The 17,133-nt window shown below is 40.0% G+C and overlaps 1 protein-coding gene across 1 annotated transcript in view; it reads right to left on the reverse strand.

The window, feature by feature from the left end:
- Positions 1–17,133, reverse strand: part of CALCR (calcitonin receptor) — a 404,852-nt gene that overhangs the window by 179,865 nt on the left and 207,854 nt on the right. The window contains exon 3 of the mRNA XM_063452257.1: positions 5,482–5,635. Coding sequence (XP_063308327.1) covers positions 5,482–5,635 — 154 coding nt within the window. The remainder of the gene's footprint in view (positions 1–5,481; positions 5,636–17,133) is intronic.

Genomic DNA, 17,133 nt, shown 5'->3' on the forward strand with positions numbered 1-17,133 from the left:
TAAAACAAAGCAACTTGGTTAATTTAATGATTTTAATTACCACTTGTCACCGAGATATTAACAGGAATTTGAGAAACAAAACACAATTCAATGAACAGGGACTCACTCCCTAACAATGCGTTAAAATAGGTACAAGATGTGAATATTTCTACAAAGAGAATATGTGATCTCCGGGTCACCCATAATAATATTTATGAATGCTATTCAACTCTAATTATATATTCTTATAGAGCACCCCTATCATAATACAAATTATTCTAGACGACACAACGGATAATTTATTTCAAAATATAATGCAAACCTGAGTTTTAGCCATCTGCAGTTAGAATGGAATCTGCTGTTTGACTGACAGATAAAATACATAAAAAATAACACTTGCTATTGTACCGTACATTATTTTAATCTCTAACATTTGAATTAAAGACAGAGCTGTTATTTTTTATGTATCTGACGAGACCTTACGCTTTTTGCAGCTTTTATCTGCGGTCACATTCTATGTTTCTATGTTTCTATCACTGGCGATGCCCCATCAGGGCCCCACACATCCTATTCTGATAGTTGAAAGTTATGGAACTGGCAAAGGAACTGTAAAAAAACACTGACTGAAAAAGCTGTATTAGAAATATTTTCAAACTCAAGCTTTTCTGAGCTCAACTCTTTTGGTTTAAAAATTGCAGTTCCCTTGTGAATGCTTCAACATTCACAGTCAATAATTGTCTTTCTTGAATGTATAGAATAGCTGATTTGCATGAAATTAGCAAAGGGTGAGTCTAAAACTTGAGGGAATATGTGGATCAATTCCAACAACAATGCATCCATTGACAAGTTGCTACAAGATCGATGCCTTAACTTAACTGAACTATAAATTGGTTTTATAATAATCAATATAACTTGAAAGAAATGTGCACATAGCCTAAACAAAATAAAGATGTATGCAAATGTGTGAGCTCTGTTAAGAAACTACTAAAAAACTATCACAGTAACAGGAGTCATGAATTCAAGAATTCATTCTGAGTTAAAAAAGGCAATGTTGGGAAATGTTATGCCTCATTTAGGTGTGTTTCCTGAAGTCTAAGACAGCAATTGCAAGCATATTGAAACTAGATCTAGACCTTATTTTAGACATTTCTGAAAGTGTCCAGACCATGTTTCTGTTCAATCATTCATCAATTCAATCCTTTCATCACTTATTTAATTGCAAAATGTTCTCTTTTAAGTTTTCCATCTGAATTTCTACTGAATTACTCCCAGCATTGCAGTCCCTCTCCACCCATACATGCTTCTTCTCTGTCATCTCAGACCTCTATTTACATCAGCTTCTCATTTAATATAGGCTGACTTCACAATAAATTGTGTTTACACTTACCTTCCTCTCCATCCGCACTCTTTCGCTTTCAATTCTCTCTGTATCATTCACTTTCACGCCACCATTCCTGTAACTCATCCCTCCACCTACTCTTCTGGTTTTGTCTCAATATTCGCTCTTTGTCTCTCTATACCAGTCTTCCTGTACCATCCTATGTACTCTTATCCTACACTCCATACCATTATCATTCTCCCCTAAAAAACTAAAACTTTTTATCTGTCATCTCCCCACAATACCATTTCCATATCACTTCCCTCCAGCTTCTTTGCTTAAAAAAAATATTCTCCATCTTTGCCATATTGGTTTTCGTTCTTTCCCCATCAATAAGGTATATCTCACTGATATAGTTAGATATCTGCTGCCTTATTCTGCCCCCCTAAAATGTGGGACGAGAGCAGAAATGCAACATGTACGTAGGCTTCCATGAAAAAGCCTCTGGCACTGCTTTAGATGTCTGTTATCACCAGTGGTAGCACCCATAGCATAGGCTTGCCATCACTGATTTAGAAAATGTAAACATTGGCAGGCATTAGAAAAGGGAGAATATTTAAAGGAACACGATAGTGTTAGAAATATAAATGTGCATTTCTAACATTATAGTGCCCTAGTCACTGTGTAGGTCACTGGGCCCCATTGAGAGGCTTTAAAAGGTGAGTTTACATGTGTTTTTTCTCTTTCAGCCTCTTTGACTGAGATTATTGATATCGAGACAGTTAGTTGGTCTTTATGAGTTTTACTCTGCTATTTTGGTGGAAGCGCCTCTAGTGGCTGTCAGTGTGAACAGCAATGTTTTCAGCTGCAGGATTAAAAAGGGAGGGTGGGGGCATGACACCTAAACCACCTCATTGAGATGAAGTTGTCTCGGTGCCTATAATGTTCCTTTTTCAGAATTAAATTTACCATAATGTCCAACCAGCCTAAAAAATGTATATCAATGTGAAATGTATAGTGTGAAAACCTTATCTGGCACTATGGAAAATGGAGTTCACAAATACTGGCAGTCCCAAAGTGGGCCATTACTGATCTAGGGACTTTATAACAATGGAGTATCAAAATAGCTAAAGTGTTTTCTTGTGGAGTTATTTTTTTTTTAATATAATTTACTAATTATGTAAATGATGGCAATACATTACAAAATGGTCAGCCTTTTTTTCTTAATTCAACAGAAAAAAAAAGAAAGAAAGCACTTCATACAGCACATTACTGATTACAAATAAATAATGAAATGCATTTTATATATTTAGTTACTAAATCTATGAACAGTAACAATTATTACAGGTTCCTATAAACTAAAACAATTCTTATATAAAAGCAGTGAAAGTATATACTTGATCGTCCTGTCTATTGTAAAATAAGCCAATTCATGGATATCTGTGAATTATATAGGGCTCAATATAACATTCTGGTTCTTGCTTACAAATCTCTACATAAGGCTACTCCCACCTATCTACAGTGAAGGAAAAAAGCATTTGATCCCCTGCTGATTTTGAACGTTTGTCCACTGACAAAGAAATGATCAGTCTATAATTTTAATGGTAGGATTATTTTAACAGCGAGAGACAGAATAACAAAAAAAAAAAAAAAGAAAAAACCCAGAAAAAAACAGTTCAAAAAAGTTAGAAAATGGTTTGCATACCAATGAGTGAAATACGTATTTGATCCCATATCCATCAGCAAGATTTCTGTCTCCCAGGTGTCTTTTATACAGGTAACGAGCTGAGATTAGGAGCACTCTCTTAAAGGGTGTCTTTTCTAATCTGGAAAAGACACCTATCCACAGAAGCAATCAATCAATCAGATTCCAAACTCTCTACCATGGCCAGGACCAAAGCGCTGTCCAAGGATGTCAGGGACAAGATTGTAGACCTACACAAGACTGGAATGGTCTACAAGACCATTGCCAAGCAGCTTGGTGAGAAGGTGACAGCAGTTGGTGCGATTATTAGCAAATGGAAGAAACACAAAATAACTGTCAGTCTCCCTCGGTCTAGTGCTCCATACAAGATCTCACCTCATGGAATTTCAATGATCATGAGAATGGTGAGGAAACAGCCCAGAACTACATGGGGGGGAACTTGTTAATGATCTCAAGGCAGCTGGGACCATAGTCACCAAGAAAACAATTGGTAACTCACTACACCGTGAAGGACTGAAATCCTGCAGCGCCAGCAAGGTCCCCCTGCTCAAGAAAGCACATGTACAGGCCCATCTGAAGTTTGCCAATGAACATCTGAAGGATTTAGAGGAGAACTTGGTTAAGGTGAGACCAAAATTGAACTCTTTGGCATTAACTCAACTCGCTGTGTTTGAAGGAGGAGGAATTCTGCCTATGACCCCAAGAACACCATCCCCACCATTAAACATGGAGGTGGAAACATTATGCTGTGGGGGTGTTCTTCTGCTAATTGGACTGGACAAAGGGACGATGGACGGGGGCCATGTACCATCAAATCTTGGGTGAGAACCTCCTTCCCTCAGCTAGGGCATTGAAAATGGGTCGTGGATGGGTATTCCAGCATGACAATGACCCAAAACACACAGCTAAGGCAACAAAGGAGTGGCTCAAGAAGAAGCACATTAAGGTCTTGAAATGGCCTAGCCAGTCTCCAGACCTTAATCCCATAGAAAATCTGTGGAGGAAGCTGAAGATTCAAGTTGCCAAACGTTAGCCTCCAAACCTTAATGGCTTGGAGAGGATCTGCAAAGAGGAGTGGGACAAAATCCCTCCTGAGATGTGTGCAAACCTGGTGGCCAACTACAAGAAACGTCTGACCTCTGATTGCCAACAAGGGTTTTACCACCAAGTCTAAGTCTTCTACTAAGTCGAAGGGGAGAAATACTTATTTCACTCATTGACATGCAAATCAATTTGTAACATGCGTTTTTCTGGATTTTTTTTTTGTTATTCTGTCTCTCGCTGTTAAAATACACCTACCATTAAAATTATAGACTGATCATTTCTTTGTCAGTGGGCAAACATTCAAAATCAGCAGGGTATCAAATACTTTTTTTCCTTACTGTATCCCCCCTAATACACAAGTATGTCCAGTGTAGGCCCCTATGCTCTGCGAAAAGCATATCAATTACCTGTTAATGGCTCCCAACAGATTCATCTCCTGCAACGGTCATTAAAAAAAAAACACTAGTCTTCAGTGAGCACTATTCTACCAATATACTTCCCTTACCTTTTGTGTCACTTTACCCCACTCCCTCTAGCATGTAAGCTCATTGAGCAGGGCCCTCAACCCCTCTGTTCCTTCAAACATCTCTGTTTACAATTACACGTTTGTTAGTCCACCCATTGTAAAGCACTACAGAATTTGTTGGCGCTATATAAATTTAATAATAATAATAATTATAGTAAATAACACAAATGCTCTGACTAGTAATAAATAAATATGCTGTGATTGGATTTTATTTAAAAAAAAAATTGCCCAGTGTAGCTATTAACTAATCCTATTTGGTCTACAGTTCAGCTATATGCCCCCAAAATTTCATTTTAATTACATTTGGGTTAGTTGAAAAATAATCCAAGATTTAAAAAAGATTTATAGAAATTAAAAATATTTATTTTTACATCGTTTTTTTTGTATTCTTTAAGATATTAAGATCAATACAAAAGTTGGCTAATAAGAACATCTAGATTTGGTATTTAGCGACAGGACATTACCTTTCCTAATTAAATAGTATAATAATAATAATGATAATCTACAGAGGGGACAGCAAATTTACACTGTTATACAGGCTGTACACTTACTACTTTACATTGTAGCAGAGTGTCATTTCTTCAGTGTTGTCACATGAAGAGATATAAAATATTTACAAAAATGTGAGGGGTGTACTTACTTTTGTGAGATACTGTACCTCCAGGAAAGGGTAAATCTGTTTAACCATTCTCGTTACTTTGATATTTTGTTGCACTCAGTATATTTTAGACATAGTAATAATCTGAGCACTTCTTAAACTCAGCCACTAGATCCTAGACACCATTACAGTTTTTTTCTGTTTTTTTATAGAAGACAATAACCACATTTTACATCCAGCATTCATATTCCCACTCCTAGCATTAAATACTGATGCACATTATTTATATGACATAAAGTAAAATAATTCACCTGGTTTTGAATATGGGGAATCTCTGCTCATTTTTTCATAACATTTAAATTGTTCATTTATTATTTTCTGTCTTCTTATTGATTCCTCATTTACAGTTGGCATTAGTGTTGGATCAGCATATTTTACAGTAGAGGCATAGCCGGGAACCATTCTCTGCAAGGAAAGGAGAATATCTAAATGTGACAATTATGATGCTTAAGTATCATTAATAATAGTACAGGATAATAATAAAATAGTATTGAGCACTGTTTGTACTACTGGGCAATAAACACGATTAACCACTTCCATACCATTCCGGACCCATAATTTCCCCTGAAATGTAAATTTTGTTTGTAATGTCCGATGCTCATTACTTTTACAGTTCATTTTGGCTGAATATTGTCCATGAAAAAATATTCAGGAAAATATTTGTATAAACCAAAAAGAGCACAAAAACCTCTATCTATCTATCTATCTATCTATCTATCTATCTACACATTTTATTTATAAAATAATTTAGTTTTATGATATATAAATATATATTTTTTTCTTCTGCACATATTTTCCCCTCCCTGTATTGCTCACTTCTCACTTTTGCTGTGAATAAAACAGTTAGTGGCTATCCCCTAGCCATCAGACATCTCTTTTTTTCTCGGAACTCCAAATACAGAATCAAAATAACATGTTCGGCCATCGCAATTGTCATTTGCTATTCAAAGTGGAATGGTGCTTCGAAGATACAGGAATCAGATGATCAGTTATTCCGCGCACATTTTTCTGGATCACATTTTAACCAAATAGAATGGGCAAGTCTACTTATTAGACCACAGTAAATGCAGAGCATGTTTATATTGTATTGGAAAATTGTAGCCTCCAGATATGCAATACAGTCATACCTATACGCAATAATTGGCTTGTAGTTTGGAGATTTTCTTTGTCTTTTTGTGGGGCAGGCAAGGGTCGCCTGGGTCAGATTGGGTGCGTATAAGAGGAGTGTAACCAAAATTTTAGGTGGGCAAGGACATGCAAAGAGTGTTAAATCTCCTTCTCAGAGAAGAAAGATGTATCCTGGATCACACAAATAGAGAATTCCTCAGTATAATTACAATCTCAAATTCAACTGTAACAATAGCATGGCAGCCAGAGGATCATATTATTTAACAATTTTGTATAAATATGATGACATTTTTGGAAATGTTATTTTGTGCCTATAATAGTCTTTCTACATTTTTCTAGGTCAAGTACAGTTGTGCATGGGAATTTTCAGCTTAACCCTGCTCTGCAAGGCCTGAGATTCAAAGGATAAACTGCCACCACTCTTGGGGGAAAGGCAAGGATCAGGAAGGATACTTTGCATCAGTGGCGTACATACCAGGGTCGCAGGGGTCGCGGCTGCGACCGGGCCCGGCCCACCAGGGGGCCCGGCCGCCCCTGCGACCCGGTATGTAGCCACTGGGCCAGCTTCTTCTCCTGGGGGGCCCAGGAGCAGGCCACCTCCGGGCCCCCCGAGGCTGGCCCTGCTGTCACCCGGCTGGCCGGTCCTGCGGGCGCGCGAGGGAGCACTCTCCCCTAAGTGCTTCCTTTTCAGCTCCCTCGCGCACCGCACTGATACCGGAGCCGGAAGATGACGTAATCTTCCAGCGCTGGTATCAGTACGCGGCGCGCGAGGGAGCTGAAGAGGAAGCACTCAGGGGAGAGTGCTCCCTCGCACGCCCGCCAGCCTGACTGCCCGCCGGGTGACCGGCCCCCCAGGAGCCCAGCAGCACCACTGGACCCCAGGGAATCCCCTCAGCACTCCAAAAGGTAAGGAGGCTGGGGGGATTAAATAAAAAAAAAAACTAAAAATGTTAGAGTGTGTGTTAGTGTTAGTGTGAGTGTGTGTTAGTGTGAGTGTGTGTTAGTGTGAGTGTGTGTGTGTGTTAGTGTGAGTGTGTGTGTTAGAGTGTTTGTGTCTGCTAGTGAGTGTCAGTGAGTGTGTTACTGTGTGTGTCTGTTACTGAGTTTGTTTGTGTGTGTTAGAGTGTGTGTGTCTGCTAGTGTCAGTGAGTGAGTGTGTGTCTGCTAGTGAGTGTCAGTGATTGTGTTACTGTGTGTGTCTGTTACTGAGTGTGTTTGTGTGTGTGTTAGTGAGTCTGTTTGATGTCTGTTAGTGAGTGTGTGTTTGTCAGTGAGAGTGTATGTTTTGTAAGTGTGTATGTCTGTCGCTGAGTGTGTCTCTGTCAGTAAATGTGTGTGTGTTAGCTAGTGTGTATGCGTCTGTTCGTGAGAGTGTGTGTGTGTGTGTCTTCAGCACTTACCTTTTTCCAGCGCCGGACTCCCTTGGCGCAGGGGATCCCTCCGCCTCTCAGCTCCGAATGCGCATGCGCGGCAAGAGCCGCACACGCATTCAAACCGCCCATAGGAAAGCATTACTCAATGCTTTTCTATGGACGTTCAGTGTCTTAGAATCGCGGAAGCGCCTCTAGCGGCTGTCAGTGAGACAGCCACTAGAGGCTGGATTAAACCCTCAGTGAAACATAGCAGTTTCTCTGAAACTGCTATGTTTTCAGCTGCAGGGTTAAAACTAGGGGACCTGACACCCAGACCACTTGATTGAGCTGATGTGATCTGGGTGTCTGTAGTGGTCCTTTAAGTGTGTGCATCTGTATGCACTGGCGTACATACCGCGGTCGCAGGGTTCGCAGCCCTGCAACCTCTGCGACCAGGTGCCCGCCGCAATGTGTTGCGGCCCCGGTCCGCCAGAGTAAGCGCGGGGGGTTGGGGGGCCCACGGATCATTTTCGCACCGGGGGCCCCATGGGTCATGTGTATGCCACTGCTTTGCATATATACATAGTAACATAAACTTGCAGAGTCCCAGTAATGTCTAACACAACCAGGAACTTGTAGTAGCTTTCAGGCTCTCTGTCTGCACTGTGAAATTGTATAAGACTCTGTTTCCAATTGGTTAATCCGTGATCCTTTACGTAACTTGTGACCACTGCAATACTGGATATAGTAAATAAGAGAATGTTATATTCTTTAGATTTTAAGGCATATACTCTATACAAAAGTTCCAACATAAACTGTGGCACATGTGCACTGACCAAGCAATGTGCATGTGCAATAACCCACGCTATGCGAGTAGATGAAGCAATGAAATAATGTTAATATGTCCTGCATAAAAAGTAAAAAACATACTAAATGTTCGTTATAAGGATAATTATGGATGCAACTGACTTCCTCTCCCAATACTCACAAACCCTTCTAATAGATTATGGATATATTACATTTTAAAAAAAGAATGAATGGGGGGCGGGGCCTGACCGCCATGCTGACCGGTCGCATGCGGGAGAGGCTCCTGCAAAAGCTAGCCATCTGGGCCGAATACTATGGCATCAACTGTTCTTATCTCAGCCTAGAGGTACAGCAAAGTGAGCAGGGAGCTGTGGGCACTACTGCAGACCCCAAGATCGGGAGCTTTGGAGACCCGGAGGGTTATACACAGCTTTGGAGCCTGCGGCCTAAACGGGAGAGTAGCAGGGTGGACGGCCGCCACCCTGCTCTACATTCTAGCAGCCACACAGCAGCCCTGTGACACTCCTCACAGGCCCCGTTCCCCCCCCCTGGACCGGGAGGGTTATCCCGGTCCACAATGGAGAGATCCGGCGCCATCAGGAGCAGATCCCACAAATCTTAGCCTGCTCTCGGACACCCGCGCTTTTTACACAAAATGGCGGCCTCACAGTCTGGAATGGAAAAGCTGACTGCCAGCAGACGGGAACCACAACACCGCGACAGGCGGGCTGGAGCACCCACCCCTGGACTGTCAGGCCACACCAGCTGAGGAAATGGCAGCCCAAGCCTGTGTGCTCGGCGACTGGGTCCGGCCCCAATGCTGCACTCCAGGGCATTGAGCCCGTTTGCAGGCACTACCGGACCTCACCAAGCCTCGAACTGACCCACAGAGGCCTCCTGGAGTACCCTTCCTTCAAGCCAAAGCCTGACAGCAAAGACCTACACTCACCCCGCGGAAAGGACGGGCGACACTTCAGGAGACCCAACCATCCGACCGAAGCTGGTGTCTCTGCCGCACACCTCTGCTGTAAAGCCAGCCAACCTTCCCCAGCCTGCCGTAAGAGAACCGCGGATGTTCCGCCTAAATTTTCCACCGACCTACACCCGCATGTTTTGGGGAATATGCAATCAGCAAATCACCTCCACCATGATTGGGCTCAGAAAGACCTCCAGCGGGGTCCCGGTGCCTCCTCCCTCCTCCGGGCAGGGTAACAAGAAGACCCACAAATACATCGGCTGCCCGCAACCATTACCGCACCACGGGGTTTACCGACACTTGTAGAGGCAGAAGAGCACTCACCTCAACCCCTGCTACAGTGGAGATCCCCATAGGCGGTAAGCACACCGCAGTGACTTCACCAAGCGACTAGCAGCAACCCGAACACACTCCAGCACAGCAAGTCTGTAGGGGCGGCTGGGGGGGGGGGGGGCTATCTTTCATTTGCCTTCAGAGGGACTTTCTATTATTGAGACTGACCTGCCTATCTAACCACCCAAAACCCTGTGCCTTTATCGTTCAGGAGCTCTGCTCCCCGGTGGTATACCGTATCCTCAAGCTTGCGTTAAAATCGTTTTCTAAACCTGAATGTGCATACTGTCAGTATAATCAGCCTGTTTTTTTTTTTTTTTTTTTTTTTCTATCTGCCATTCACTGTATTCTTAAAAGCATTATTGATCTTTCTCTAACTACGTGTATACGTGTAGAATACGAATGAGCACACTTCACAGCTTGTTAATATGATGCTGACCAACTTCACAGCTTGTTAATAGATGCTGACCAACTCATAACCAACTGACAGACCCAGTACTAGCATTGGTATATCTTAAAACTGAAAAACGTTTGGTTTAACGAGTTTGCTCTTACTACAAAATATAAAATGTGCAGTATTCTTCAAATGCCATGAAAATGTACAAACTGTAACTATCTTAATAGCCGGTATACGCTGTTGTGGCACACCGGGCATGTTCTGTAATTCCCTGCACGCAATAAATAAAGAATTTAAAAAAAAAAAAAAAAAAAAGAATGAATGAAAAATATATGTATTTAAAAAAAATACAGATAAAAAATGCTAAGTTTTAAAAATACATTATGATGAAACACATTAACCTATATTTGTACTCCAGCTCTTGTCCTCACATGACCAAGAAATAGATGCACAAGGGAACTGCAAATTAAGCACCCTCTTCTCTTTCACTAACAGGTGCTGGGCTCACGAATAGCCCAAATAATATTTAAAATATAAATTCCAAAAATGCCAGCAGTTCCCTTAATAATACAGTATGTTACAACAATATTTGTGCTTATCAAAAACTACATGACTACTATTGCTAAAGATATCATATAACATCCAATCATTTTTTCATTTGGGGAACTGCATGATTACGATTGCTAAAGATACAATATAACAACTAATAATTATTATCCCCTTCATATTTCTGCATAAAATGAACGGATACATAAAAAAATATATATATAATGAAATTCTATGTGCATTTATGTTAGGAGTCTTTATGTTAGGAATCTATAAACTAAATTGCTATATCTAGTGTTTGTGCAGACCACCAATCCACTAATGTATATTTTCCTTAAAGAATGTAGTGCAGTATATATGTTTTTTGTTTGGCTTTTTCTCATTACATATATAAAAGAAACTTCAATCAATAATATTATTTTTATCCCTGCTATATTTTATCTCTACTATTCTTACATTGTTATGCCTTATGATTCAGGATACACTCCCAATTTAACATCATATTTGTATACAGAAGAAGGCTTTATTGCACAATTAGTAAAATATAATTAGTAAGCATCATTTAAAGAGAAAAGAAGACAGCTTCCATGATGTATCATGCGGCAGTTTAGCAGCCGTACATATGATGTCACTCCTAAAAAACAAAGTAAATGACGTCATACATACGACCACTAAGCCACCACGAATATCTCTGCATAGGAGCATTCCTATAAGCAAAAGAGAAATATACATTTTGAAATAGTAAGGAGACGCTAGATTTTCTGATGACCTGGAAAACAACATTTAAAGTGGCAAACAATAATACATTTTTATGATTTTTTTTTTTTTTAAATTTAGGTTTGTTTTAAGTTGAATGTTAGTGTTTAACACCAGGATCCAGATTCAGTACCGAAGGTTAGAAAGACAAAATATTACTCCTGGAAAGTGTTAAAATAATGTCATTACATTAGTATCACTATACAAAGCATCATTACTGGTCACACTGAGCCCATTTCTATGCCTGCTGAAATCCGTCATTAATTGAGAAGTTGATTATCAAGAACATGGCTGTAGCAATGCTCATCTATTTACATGGTACTAAACATAACTATTAATCACTGATGATTAGCGGCTGCTGTAGGTTTCAGCATTTCCGATACATATTAATAAGAGACAGTTGCTTACAAACACCTGGATTCAAAACTAGATGTAAAAATTAACACCTGTCACTATCTGAATAAAATTTACATCTGCTTCATCTAGGTGTAAAGAGAAAAAAACAAGTTAACGACTGCACACTCTCATTATAACCGACGGGGGAAAAAAGTACATTTATTTAAGTATATTAAAGCAATAAAACGTCTCTGTATACATGGTTCTTATTAAATACCTGTAAAATGGTAAGCTGGTTTGGGCATGGTCCTCATCAACCTATTGTTCATGTAACATTTTGCAATAGCCCCTTTTATTGTTAAAATTCCCCTTTTAGAATATTATAAAGCACTGCACAATAATAAATGCCAATAATAATAATAAAATTCAGCAAGTCAGGTGTATGGAGAATTCAAGGGGTTTATTCACTAAAAAGTGAATTGTAGTTAAATGAAAACCAATTTGAGAAATGTCAGGTATGTACCCAAAATGTATGTTAATTTTCAAATTTTCAGCTATTTTAGCATATGGTTTGTAAATTGGTTTTCAATGTATTACAATTCGCTACGCTTAAGAGCAACTCATTGCATGATCACAGATGAAGTGTGCGTACATTAAGTGCACATTTTATTATGATTAAGTGGAGCTGCTGTAGCATTTACCAATAGTATATGCTAACTGGTGATCGTTAACACTATAAGCAGATTTTTATTAAAAGCAAGGGTTGACTATGGTAACCAAAGGGAATTTTGTAACCACAGATATCTACCAGTTGGTGGTATTGAAAATGCGTAACAGCTCCTTTTTTTTACTGACAAGTGCAGAAACAAGACATAAGTTGTCATATCCTTTCACGTATATTTAAGACAAATATTTGTAACTGCATATAGGGCCCCAGGACTTAGAAACTATCAAAAAAATCACCTTCTCTGGTATTTTCATATAATTTAATATTGCTAAAACAGTTTTAGAGTGTGCCAAGCAATTTTACAAAGTCTATCACCTAAAATAAGGTAGTAGAAGAGCAGTCTATAATATTATACTCACACTATTTTTCTGTAAATAATTTAAGTATTTGATGTTCTCAGATTACCTGCTGAGTAAATTATTGCAACAATAGGCAGGGCATCGGATTGAAGGCAGCTGAAAAGTCTGGACGGTTACTGCCTAGGGGTTTAGTCTCTGAACGGCAAATTAAGGTAAACTAAATATTAAAATACAAAATGTTGGCTCAAATAGCTAAGCTGAGAGTATAGCTGAGTTATAAAAATGTCTAAATCAGTAGTTTTTGCGTTTTGCAATTTGATTTAATATTTTTTTCTAATGCAGTGTTAAGCAAATAATGCTTAAATTTGTAGACATTTATGACATATTATAAACTCTAATAACCAGTTTTAGTTGCACAGCCTTTTCTTGAACATTAAATATATCATCAGCAAGGTGAGTAATATAATTATATATCACAATCATTAACACATACTGTACGTTAAGCAAAACTCAACAACATTCATGTAATAAATACACTAGAATTTGGCAACATCATAATCAATATCGTTTGTAGAATTTCACAATTTAGAATAATTTGTTCTTTTATCTCATTGTAGGTTAATGTTTTGTATTACAGTTATTGCATTTTAGAGCTCAATTTACAGAGATTTTGTAAATGTATGTTGGCTTCCCAGCTTAAAATAATCATAGAACATTTTGCCCTAATCCTTGTTCTATGTGTAAATATTGTAGGACAGCATAGCACCCACCAAAGTAGCGTCCGGCCGCTGACAGTCTAGTCCACTGGCCATTTATAACATCAAATCGCTGTTTTCATAAAACATCTTTTTTTTTTCGTTGTCAGTGACCTCTATATTATCATAACTTAGCATGTGTAACACTTTAAAACTATTTCCGCTTTTTGATACATATTTAATTTTATATTTATGATTTGTGTGATGTTCGGCTCTTTTACACTTGATTGTATAAAAGAAGTAAGAAAGTAAAAAGTGTTTTTTATTTGTATTTTATTCAGTACAGATTGTGCTAAGTTGAAAACTCACTCAATTTTACATTTTAATGGATACATGCGAACAAGAAAAATAATCTATAAAGACACAAATGTGTCCTAAAAAAGCTCTGTGGTTATTATAGATTGCTTTACGATATATAAAATGTGCAACATACTCTAAGAAGTCATCTCAAGGGGAATGTTTGATTTGTAGGTGTAAGACAGTCAAGCTGTAGTAACAATGCACAAAGCTCCTTATGAGAAAAAATAAAATGAAAGCAATGTTTCCTTTTTTTTTGGTGGACAGAATAAGGTTTGTTTTTTTTGTTTCAGTGCACAGAAAAACAAGGTATATGCTAGACAGGCTATTCGAAGATCGTATTACTGCATATCAATCTATGTTTTTACAAAGAGTTATAGTAGTACTCGTTATGCAGATTGTTAGTTTGACAGTGAACATAAGCAGGATATGTCAATTCATCGCTTACAGTGTCTGCTAGGCAGAGTGAAGTGGGTCGTTTGATTCTAGATAGGCTAAGGCTATTATGTAAAATGAATGACTAAGTGAAGGACCCTGGTTTTGCTTCACTGTGTTTTGTCGTGTTTGCAGTTGACATGCAGGGTTAACACGAATGGTTTATACAATAGAATGCTTGTCAAGATTGTCATACGTTGAGAAAGTGAGAATATTAACCCAGGTAACGTGAGACGAACACTATTCCTGCCCATGCCACCAAGTAATACAACGGCTCTTAGCCATATCTGCATACAGGCTATTTTTGAGGGTTAAGGCATATGCAACGAGTCATATCTAGCTAGGCTTTTCAGACAGGTTCAATCTAGGCACAGAAAATAAATTACGATACAACATTAGAAGATGCAAGCTGTAAATGTCCCTGTGAGTTCAATATCTGTGGCGAAGATAAGTGAGGCCCCCCATCGGGAACCAGAACATCCTAGAATGAGTTTAAACATTTGAAAACATTAATCTTATATATCAGTCACAATGCTTATATCAAATGCTTTGTATGAATCACAATGCTGGTTACATGGGTTATGCTTATATCAAACTCTATGCTTTTATCAAACTTAATGCTTATTTCAAACGCGGTGCTTATATATCAGTCACAATGCTTATATCAAACGCTTTGTATGAGTCACAATGCTGGTTACATGGGTTATCCTTATATCAAACTCTATGCTTTTATCAAACTTAATGCTTATTTCAAACGCGATGCTTATACATCAGTCACAATGCTTATATCTACATTGCTATATTAGCTGTACTAGTGCAGTTAGTGCTATATGTTGTGTTACATGCTAGCGCTATCTTTTCAGTAGTCGCTTATATAGTTGATCGGCTGGTCCAGCAGTATATTATGGCATAGCTTGCCGGCAGGGTTATGTGAAGAGTGAAACTATTAACTAATAACTTGGAGGACTAAACAATGCAACAAGAGTCCAGTTATTCAAATAGTAGTAATGGCACCCACTGCGAGGTGTGTATCTGAGCTGTAGGTTATCACTAGTGGTGACCGTGTCCCATGAGGCACTTAGAGTAGCGGCTAGAGTCCGGCACCATATGCTGTTGGGAACACCCTGTTCATCCTATGCCCACCGGGTGTTTGGATTTGTCCATCAAGGGGGTGTCCTGCCCCAGGACGGGTTGCTCGCTTTGCGAGGTGAAGGTGGCTGTGCTCCCGCGGCAGGGCAGTTGCCCTCCTGGTGCTCTCTCCCCGGTTGGCTGCGGATACGTTTTTTGCCGGTCAATCGCCGATCCTGCTACTGCTGTGGCTGGGAGGTGGTCTGGTCGGGCACGCCGGCTGGCTCCATTCTTGAGCGTGAGGGCATGTGTGCTGCCGTCCGAGGAACCCTGCACCGTCTCCCACCATACTGCTCCCCGGCTTCGTTTCTGTCGGGAGGCTGTGCTGGAGCCTCGTGGGGGACACCACCGCAGGCTGCGCCGGACCGTCAGGCGGATCCACGCTGCCACCACCTTCATCACCATTCTGAAGGGTTGTCTCTTGGCCTTAAGTTTCGCCCAAAAGTAGGTGCAAAGTCTGTCGAAGAGCTCTAGTGTGTGCTTGGGTGGCTTGGTAAGCGTGTGCCTTGTTCTGCACCTCGTCTGTACCGCCATTTTAGCTAGGCCCCGACATTCCCGTTTTGGCAAGGGTTTTGTTGTTAGGGCAGGTAGGAGTGCTGGGGTAGTCTTCTCCAGTGGGGACCGGGATATCCCCCGCCGGTCCAGAGGGGGGGTAGCAGGGCTGTAGTGTATTCTCGCTTGGGTGTTCGTCCCGCGCCAGGGGATCGGCCGCCTCCCCCAGACCACGGGTTTCGCTCTGGTTTAGGCCGCATGGCCAGTGCAGGTTTTTCCGAGGCGCACTGGTGCCGGGCATGTATCATTCGATTGCTCATGTCGTTCTGTGCTTGTACCCGGGCACCGTTTGCCGCTGTCGCTTTTGGTTCGCTCCGTAGCAGCGCTTGTTTGCCAGTCATTGCCGGAGATCATAGAATGTGCGACCGGCCATTGTGGCTGTCAGGCCCCGCCCCAAGGTTTTTTTTTTTTTTTTTTAATGATAGAGATAGGGTGTTTGAATTTATCTGATGGAACATCTCTCAATTTGAGAGCAAGTAAGAGAAAAGCGTTATATAAATAGTTTATGTTGTTTTCAAGCTGATGCTGTAGGGACAATAACAAGTATAGGTTTGTTGAATGGGAAGTCAAGGTGTAGCCATTGTAGTCGTACTTTAAGAGTGTGTTTGTCAAACTAGACAGTAGGTTGACCAATAGCAAATATACATAGTTACAAATATAAAATTGTGTTTGTCCCCGTTCTCTCATGAACTGACACTCTAATTCTTATAGTCTGTCCTCCTGTTTAATTGAATCCTAGTTTCCCGTATTACCAGTAAAGTTTACTGCTCTTTGTCTATTTTAATTATACTTAAATTATTTTAGCAAACATAACAGGTTATGGGCCCAGAACAATAAAAATAAATTAAATATCCCAGTCCACTATTCAGTATACCACACCAATATAGGTCAAAAGAGTGGATAGCTACTATATTTAAAGGAGTACTTCATCTTCTGATTTATATCTCATATTTATGTAGGGAAGTTTGAGAGATTGGTTGGTTGACCTTCTAAATGTTGGTTTCTATCTAGTACTATTGTAGGTCCCAGATCCTTGTATTTCTGGTGACTGATGTTGCTTCTTTCTCCCTTTCCTTTGA

Source organism: Pelobates fuscus, chromosome 4 (assembly GCF_036172605.1).
Source record: "Pelobates fuscus isolate aPelFus1 chromosome 4, aPelFus1.pri, whole genome shotgun sequence".
In the NCBI taxonomy this organism is placed as follows: Eukaryota; Metazoa; Chordata; class Amphibia; order Anura; family Pelobatidae; genus Pelobates; species Pelobates fuscus.